This window comes from Henckelia pumila, chromosome 3 (assembly GCF_033568475.1).
Source record: "Henckelia pumila isolate YLH828 chromosome 3, ASM3356847v2, whole genome shotgun sequence".
NCBI lineage: Eukaryota > Viridiplantae > Streptophyta > Magnoliopsida > Lamiales > Gesneriaceae > Henckelia > Henckelia pumila.
The window spans coordinates 159,870,497-159,879,910 of NC_133122.1; the positions used below are offsets into that span (position 1 = coordinate 159,870,497).

The following is a 9,414-nucleotide window of genomic DNA, read 5'->3' on the forward strand; positions in this document are numbered from 1 at the left end:
AAGTGCTCAAATGCAAATATCATAACCCTAGATTCCATTTTCTTCACCAAATTTCAATTCAAAATCCTACTTTAAGCACATAACAACATAAGAATTAAGAAAGAGTGCAAACCGGTTGAAGCTTCTCGGATCAGCGGAAGGCCCCTACGAGGATGACAATTTCGAACAGGAGGAAATTCTTAAAAATTGAATAGGAACGGATACTATAACATGGAGAACAACGGAAAGACAGTCATATAGAGCCGACTTTGTCGGTCGTTGTTCCAGTCGGCCGGTGATGGGCCTAGTCGTCGGTTAATGATTTGGGGCTTAGGAATTTCTCTGGTGAAAGAGGTGATCGAATGATGATGGGGTTGAGGTTGTATTATTAATATTATTATTATTATTATTATTAATGATTTTTTAAAAACACATAATAATAATAAAAAAATTAAAAATGAGTGAAAAAAATGAAATAGGGAGCTAATAAAAGAAGTTTGATGCATAAGGGAGTGAAGTCTTATTTATTTTACCTTGGATACTGAACACAAACCCAAGTTTGGTTTTAGGTATTTATCCAATATCCGAAAAAATAATCTATTTTATTTCTATTTCTATTTCTCACCAAATACATTTATTTGTATAAAGTAACTCATTCAATTTACACGTAATGGTAGTAGTTCTATTAAATTAATTTTTATTGAAAGAAAATAATTTATTGGCCTTGGTCTTAGTGGTGGTCGCAACAGTGTTGCAAGCACCGTATTTAATTATTAGGTTGAATTGACGGGTTTTTTTATTTTTAATTTAAAAAAATAAACTTATTTCAAAATTAAGGTGTGCCACAGCGGATTGTAAGAATACTGCAATCCGCTGTGGTAGAGAGCGGACACTGCAATTGGACGCTGCCAGCATAGCACATGGGACTTGCAAATTGCAAGTCCCAATGTGCAATTTTTTTTTTCTTTTTTCTTTTTTTGTTTTTTAATTAGTCATATAATTAATTATATTTTGTAAAATATTTATTTATTTAATATTAGTATGATACTTTTTTTCTCAAAAATTTTAATTTTAATTTTTGAATTTGATGACCGGGCTGAGAAATTATTAAAAAACAAAAAAAAAAATTTACGATTAAAAAAATTAGATTGATTAAATAATTTTTTTTTGATCAGATATATTTATAAAAATATTAGTTAACCTAAATAAACATATTTTCATTAAATTTATTTTATATTATATTTTTAAAATATAAATTCTATTTTTAACTTAACTTTTGGTTAGCAAAGTTATATATTTATTTTAACTCATTTGGATTTGTGGAGGTCCATCGGTTCTGTGAATAAATTTAGAGGAGTTAATTCATATCTATTTGGGTCGAATTGATGCAAAAATGTTATTAGAACCGAACTCAAGTCGAAACGAAATCATCTCAGAAATTATGAACTCGAACCGACCCGAATATATCTAAATTAATCCTCTAGGTCTATCCATATAACTAAAGGATTTGCAGAGATCCAAACGAATTAAAATAAGTCAATAACTCCGCTAAACAAATTTTTAGTAAAACAACAAAATTAACATTAAAAAATATGATATAAAATAATTTATACAAATATGTTTATTTAGGTTTATTAAATAAAATTTAAATAAAACATTATGATATAAAATAAATTTGTTTGTAATAAGTTATATTTATAGAAAAATTAGTTAACCTAAATAAAAATATTTTGATAAATTTATTTTATTTCATAATGTTTAATTTAAATTTTATTTAATAAACCTAAATAAACATATTTATATAAATTATTTTATATCATATTTTTTAATGTTAATTTTGTTGTTTTACTAAAAATTTGTTTAGCGGAGTTATTGACTTATTTTAATTCGTTGGGATCTCTGCAAGTCCTTCAGTTCTATGGATAGACCTAGATGATTAATTCAGATATATTCGGGTCGGTTCGAGTTCGCAATTTTCGAGATGATTTCATTTCGTCTCGAGTTCGGGTTGAGAAATTTTTTAATAGCATTTTTGCATCAATTCGGCCAAATAAATCTGAATTAACTCCTCTAAGTTTATCCAAAGAACCGAGGGAATTTCATAAATTCAAGCTAATTAAAATAAATATATAACTTTGCTACCCAAAATTTAAGTTAAAAATATAATTTATATTTAAAAAATATAATATAAAATAAATTTAATGAAAATATGTTTATTTAGGTTAACTAATTTTTTTTTTATAAATATATCTAATAAAAAAATTTATTTAATCAATCTAATTTTTTTAACCGTAAATTTTTTGTTTTGTTTTTTTAATAATTTTTCAGCTCGGTCATCAAATTTGAAAATTAGAATTAAAATTTAAATTTTTGAGAAAAAAATTATCATACTAATATTAAATAAATAATAATTTTACAAAATATAATTAATTATATAACTAATTAAAAAACAAAAATAAGAAAAAAAAAATTTGCACATGGGGAATTGCAAGTCCCCTGTGCTATGCTGGCACATCCGCTGCTAGCATGAGCGGACGCTGCAAATAATTGCAGCGTCCGCTCTTAGCCACAACGGATTGCAGTATTCTTGCAATCTGCTGGGGCACACCTTAATTTTGAAATAAGTTTTATTTTTTTAAATTAAAAATAAAAAAACCCTTGAATTGACTAAACATGTTTAAAAAAAATACCCTAATATGAGACTTTATTTAATTTTTAATTTTAAAAATTATGTTTGCAAAACTTACAATATTTTTTCACAAATTGACTTGAAAAATTTCAATAAATGTCCTTTATTTTTTAGGAAAAACTGCAATTTTGTCATGTAATTTCGTCACTTTGCGATTGTAATTTTGTCACTTTGCGATGTCCCTCTATGTTATCAAATTTCACATTTATTTCTATATATTTTTTATTTTTCTTACAATTTTAGTCATTTTTCGTTCGGAGTGCTGAGGTGGCATAGTAAATATCAGCATGACATCATCATTGTATTGGTTCCATGTCAGTTTCAAGTCGAAAAAATAAAATAAAATTTCAACAACAAAAAAAAGATAGCGGGCTACACCAGATATTTGATAACATAGAAAACCAAAATTTGAAAAAAACAAACATAAGATCAAAAAACAATTTTATCTTTTTTTTACAATGCCTATACAATGAAACTGAGCATTGAAAAGATGAATTTTAAGTTCTCTTTTGTAATTTTTTCTAATTTTTATTTACATTATATATTTTGATTAGTTTTATTTACTTCAATTTTATTCATAAATAGATGAAATATTACTATTTAGAACTTAATGTATGGGATAATTTGTTGGAAAATTTAGTTTTGGTGTATACAATTACAAAGCTCAAACTGATCTAAAAATAAGGCTAAACTGATTCAGCAACCAAAGACACTAAACTAATTTGTGGAAGATAAACTGCCTCGTGCTAAACTGCCTTGCTCAACTAGCCGGACACGCTACGCAATCAGTTCACTCTCACTAAACTGACTTCATCAGTTTACCCTCACCAGTTTACTACCTTACCACTTTTGGATAACATCGTCCGTACTCTGACACACTCTGCAGAAGATAGAGCCGCGATGCAAAGGGAAATGTAGGCTTCAGATTTTGTTCTTGAAAGTGACAAATCCAACGGGAATAATTTGAAATCCTATCTGAAGACTCAATTTGAAATTATGACTGTTGACATCCAAAGGTATAAATAGAGATCCTGATCGATCGAAGGAGCCTGCTTGCGCACTGCAATTTTTGCTTATATTGCTCTTCACGAGAACATTCAAAGTATTACAAGCTTGAGAATCGATTAAGGAACTCGAATCACAAACGCCTGAGTGTCATTCTGATCATTGGAGGATCAACCTTGTGCTAAAAATATCGAGTTGTATTTATCTATGTTCTATCATCAGTCTAGGACTTAAACTGAGTTGTTGTACAAGGAGTTCTTGTTTAGGCAGTGTCTAAGACCTAAACTGGATCGGGGTTTTGCAAATTACTTGTAAAATTCAAATTTTTCTAGTGATATCCTTCCGAGGTAGAAGAAGGGGTGGCGTAGGAGTATTTGAAATCTCCGAACATCCATAAACATCTGCTCGTGTTATTTTTCAGTTTACCTATTACTGTTACCAAGCCTAAACTGATAAATTATTAGTGTTCAAATCTGTAATTTGGCATATTTTCGCACACCCTTTGTTTGTCGGATTACATTAGACACCAAGATAAGTTAGAATTCCATCACTAAACCGATCGAGTTCAACCTTTTCCTACGAGATTGTTCATAAGTGTATTCAACCCCCCCCCCCCCCCTCTACACTTGAAACTGATCCTATCAATTGGCATCAGAGAGTGGTTCTTATCTTATCATTGAAAACTTTATCAAAATGTCTTCATTCAGCAAGATTCCGATGTTTTCCAAAGAATATTTTGATGATTGGAAGATTCACATGGAAGAGCATCTATCATCTTTAGATGATGACATGTGGTTTGTCATCACTGATGGACCTCTTACAATCACCAAGATTAATACTGATGTAGCTATCTCTGGTGGTGGACCACAATACGTTGAGAAGCCAAGAGTTGAATGGACTGCAGAAGATAAGAAGAAGGCAAATCTTGACAATGTAGCTAAAGACATCTTGTACAAGACTCTTGACAAAAATACTTTTAGTAAGATCAAGATGTGCAAAATAGGGAAAGAAATCTTGGAGAAACTGATTCAACTTTGAGAAGGAAATGAACAGACTAATTAAGAGAATAAACTATTTGTTGCTACTCAAAAGTTTAACAACATCAAGATGAAACCTGGAGAATCAATGGCAGAATTTGATGAGAGAGTCAGTAGCATTGTCATTGAGCTCAATGAACTGGAAAAGACATATCCCAATAGGGAAGTCATTCTAAAAGTCATTCGAGGCCTTCCCAAAGAATGGGATGTGAAAACAATGTCAATGAGGGAATCAAAGGATTTGAATAAATTGGAGCTGCATGATTTGTTTGCGTACCTGAAAGCCTATGAGTTTGAGTTGCAAATTCGAGAGGAAGATCAGTCTACCTCTCAACTGACCAAAGCTTTGGCTGCAGTCAAAATAGAATCACCTGCTCAACCAAAGAAGACTGCGGAACAACTGAGCAGTGATGCTATATCCTTATTTGTAAAGAAGTTTGGAAAATTCATTACAAAAAATCAAGAAGGATCTTACAGAAGAAGCTTTAAAAAGAAAGATGCAGTCGAAGAACCTAGAAGCTGCTTCAACTGTGGGAAGACAGGGCACTTCATAGCTGATTGTCCTCAACCAAAGAAAGAAGATAAAAGATCAACAAAAAGAGGAAAGAAGCAGTTTGACAGAAGGAAAAGCTACCAAGATGCCAAACACACTTTGAGAAGGAAGCATGAAGCACTGGTAGCAGAGGATAGCAAAGCCAAATGGGCAGAAACGGATAGTGAATCAAAGGAATCCTACTACTCTTCTAGCTCTAGTGATGATGATGTCGAAGTAAAGTGTCTAATGGCAAATTCTCATGATCAAGTTTCCACCAGTGAACATGTATTTGATTTTAGCTCTGAAGAGTTCACTAGAGTGGAATTGATCACAACACTTCACGAGATGGCTAATGAGTACCACAAACTGTCCATCGAATTTGATGAAGTCAAAGCAAAGAAAAAGGATCTGCAAGACGTCTCAACTGAATCCAACTGGGAGCAATTAGTTGAGAAGAGTTGTCTTGAAACATATATTGTTATGCTTAAGACTGAGAATGAGCAACTTAAGATTAATATCATGAACCTTACAATAGAAAAACAAAGAATGGATGAGTTAGTAAGTTCATGCAATAAATCTTCGAGTATGTTGATAGTAATGCATGATTTACAAAGACCCTTGCATGACAAAACTGGTCTATGGTATGGTAAAACAGTTGACATTGGTGAATTAAGTACTATACCCAAACTGAATATGTGCAAAGGAAAATTTATAAACTTTGTACGAGCATTTAGGGAAAATGAACATGATAAACCCATCCTTATGACTTGGCAGTCCATAGAGCAGATGAACAGGTGGAGATTTGGTATCGGCTTCAATCCTCAGGAAACTAAAGTTGAAACTGTTAAAAGTCTAGAACGGACTAACGCATATCAACCTAATCATATGAGAGGAAATCAAGGTCAATATCCCAATAACGATCGGTTCAAAAGCGATATCGGAAATTAAAGGATATTGGAACGGGAAAACAATATATGGTCTCACAAGCACATCACACACCACAATCTAGGTCACATAACTTAGTACGAACTTATAGGAACACTGAAACTGGTAAACTAGTCAAAGTATTCCAGGTTTGGGTTCTTAAAGGATTAATCCCTCGTGGACCCAAATAGATGCGGGTACAAAAATTATTCAACTTTGTGAATGCAGGTAACAGATACTAATGAAATATTGGATGAATCATGGTATTTAGACAGTGGCTGTTCGAGACACATGACTGGAAATGATAAACTACTGTCTGAACTCACTAAATGCAATGGTCCAACTATCACATTTGGTGACAACTCACAGGGTATGACCGTGGGTAAGGGTAAGATTATCCACGGTCACATAATCATTCAAGATGTTCTACTAGTTGAGAATTTGAAGTACAACTTAATAAGCATCAACCAAATGTGTGATCATGGATATTCTGTTGAATTTCAAAAACAATCTTGTCTTGTTAAAAACGTTGCTGGTGACATTATCTTGACAGGAAACAGATGTGGAAACACCTATAAAGTCTGCTGGAACCTTCAGTCTAGCAACCCAGTTTTCCTTGTAGCTTCCAATTCTAAGCGCAACTGGATTTGGCACAAGAGACTGAATCACCTTAATTTCAAATCAATTGTCAGTCTGAGTAAGCTTGAGCTAGTAACAGGACTGCCTAAAATTGATTTTTCCAAAGACAAAGTGTGCTCAGCTTGTCAATTTGGGAAGCAAGTTAGGTCATATTTTAAAAACAAGGATTATAACTCATCCTCCCGATGTTTGGAACTATTGCACATGGATTTGTTCGGTCCAATACCAGTAACAAGTTTAGGGAGAATGAGATATACTCTTGTCATTATTGATGACTACTCACGTTTCACCTGGGTCATTTTCTCAAAATCTAAAGACCAAACTGCTTCTCAACTGATCAAGATTTTTAAAAAGTTTTTCAACAAAAAATCCAGTAAGATTGACAAAATCAGGAGTGACAGGGGAACTTAATTTGTCAATCAAACCTTTTTTTCCTTTTTAGAGCATTATGGAATCAAGCATGAATTCTCAGCAGCTAGAACGCCACAACAAAATGGTTTTATCGAAAGGAGAAATCGTACTCTGAAAGAAGCTGCGAGAACCATGTTAGCCGATTCGAAAGTGTCTCAAAGGTTTTGGGCAGAAGTTGTGAACACCGCTTGCTATACTCAGAACAGATCTATGATATGTAAGAAATTTTTGAAAACTCCATATGAGATCTGGAATGAAAAACAACCTAATGTCTCCTACTTCAAAATTTTTGGATGTAAATGCTACATTCACAACAACGGTAAAAATCATCTGACTGCGTTTGATGCAAAGTCAGATGAGGGTATATTTCTTGGTTATTCTTCAATTAGCAAAACTTATAGAGTCTTTAACAAGAGAACTTTGAATGTTGAAGAATCTGTCCATGTGATATTTTATGAAGATATATCAACTGAAAAATCCACTAATGCCGCTCAAATCTCAGATTTATTTCAGGAAATTCAACTGAAATATGACAGTGAATATGAATCTTCACCAATCATCCAAAAATTTCAAACCCCTAAAACTGAGCTAGTAGAACCAGAAGTTGATAGAAATGAAACTAAACAACCAGTTGACACTCAACAAACTCAACCAGTTGAGGAAGGTGAAGCACAACTGCCTGAGGTGCAAGAAAGTCACTTACACAATGAGAATACAGAGTTTGGTCAAGGAAACGTGAATGATCAAGCTCAGGAGGAAAATGTGAACAATGAGCATCCGCTTGAACCTAGGCTCAAATGGTCCAAGAAGCACCCTTTAAACTTGGTGATAGGAAATCCCACAGTACCATTAAAAACACAAGGTCAAATGATTAAATAGCTTCTTCATGAAGCCTTTATATCTCAAATAGAGCCAAATAAAAATGCCGATGCACTGACTGATAGTTGCTGGATAGAGGCTATGCAAGAAGAGCTAATCAGTTTATCAGAAACTCAGTCTGGGATCTATTTCCAAGGCCATCCCACCAGACAGTCATAGGAACTCGATGGGTCTTCAAAAAGAAGCTCAATGAAGATGGAATGGTCATAAGGAATAAAGCCATATTAGTAGCCCAAGGATATATGCAAGAGGAAAGAATTGACTATGATGAGACTTATGCACCAGTGACTAGACTGGAAGCCATAAGAATGTTCCTTGCCTATGCATCCTTCATTGAGACTTATGCACCAGTGACTAGACTGGAAGCCCAAGGATTTGTTCGGTCCAATACCAGTAACAAGTTTAGGGAGAATTAGATATACTCTTGTCATTATTGATGACTACTCACATTTCACCTGGGTCATTTTCTTAAAATCTAAAGACCAAACTTCTTCTCAACTGATCAAGATTTTTAAAAGGCTTTTCAACAAAAAATCCAGTAAGATTGACAAAATCAGGAGTGACAGGGGAACTGAATTTGTCAATCAAACCTTTTCTTCCTTTTTAGGGCATTATGGAATCAAGCATGAATTCTCAGCAGCTAGAACGCCACAACAAAATGGTTTTGTAGAAAGAAGAAATCGTACTCTGAAAGAAGCTGCGAGAACCATGTTAGCCGATTCGAAAGTGTCTCAAAGGTTTTGGGCAGAAGTTGTGAACACCGCTTGCTATACTCAGAACAGATCTATGATATGTAAGAAATTTTTGAAAACTCCATATGAGATATAGAATGGCAAACAACCTAATGTCTCCTACTTTAAAATTTTTGGATGTAAATGCTACATTCACAACAACGGTAAAAATCATCTGACTGCGTTTGATGCAAAGTCAGATGAGGGTATATTTCTTGGTTATTCTTCAATTAGCAAAACTTATAGAGTCTTTAACAAGAGAACTTTGAATGTTGAAGAATCTGTCCATGTGATATTTTATGAAGATATATCAACTGAAAAATCCACTAATGCCGCTCAAATCTCATATTTATTTCAGGAAATTCAACTGGAAGATGACAGTGAATATGAATCTTCACCAATCATCCGAAAATTTCAAACTCCTAAAACTGAGCTAGTAGAACCAGCAGTTGATAGAAATGAAACTAAACAACTAGTTGACACTCAACAAACTCAACCAGTTGAGGAAGGTGAAGCACACCTGCCTGAGGCGCAAGAAAGTCACTTACACAATGAGAATACAAAGTTTGGTCAAGGAAACGTGAA

At 33.2% G+C, this 9,414-nt stretch overlaps 1 protein-coding gene across 1 annotated transcript; it reads left to right on the forward strand.

The window, feature by feature from the left end:
• Window positions 1-4,798: 4,798 nt before the first annotated feature.
• On the forward strand, window positions 4,799-7,219 carry LOC140889848 (uncharacterized). Its single transcript, XM_073297580.1, has 2 exons — window positions 4,799-5,803; window positions 6,398-7,219. Exons 1-2 carry the CDS (start codon window positions 4,799-4,801, stop codon window positions 7,217-7,219), a joined length of 1,827 nt encoding a protein of 608 aa, XP_073153681.1.
• Window positions 7,220-9,414: the final 2,195 nt, after the last annotated feature.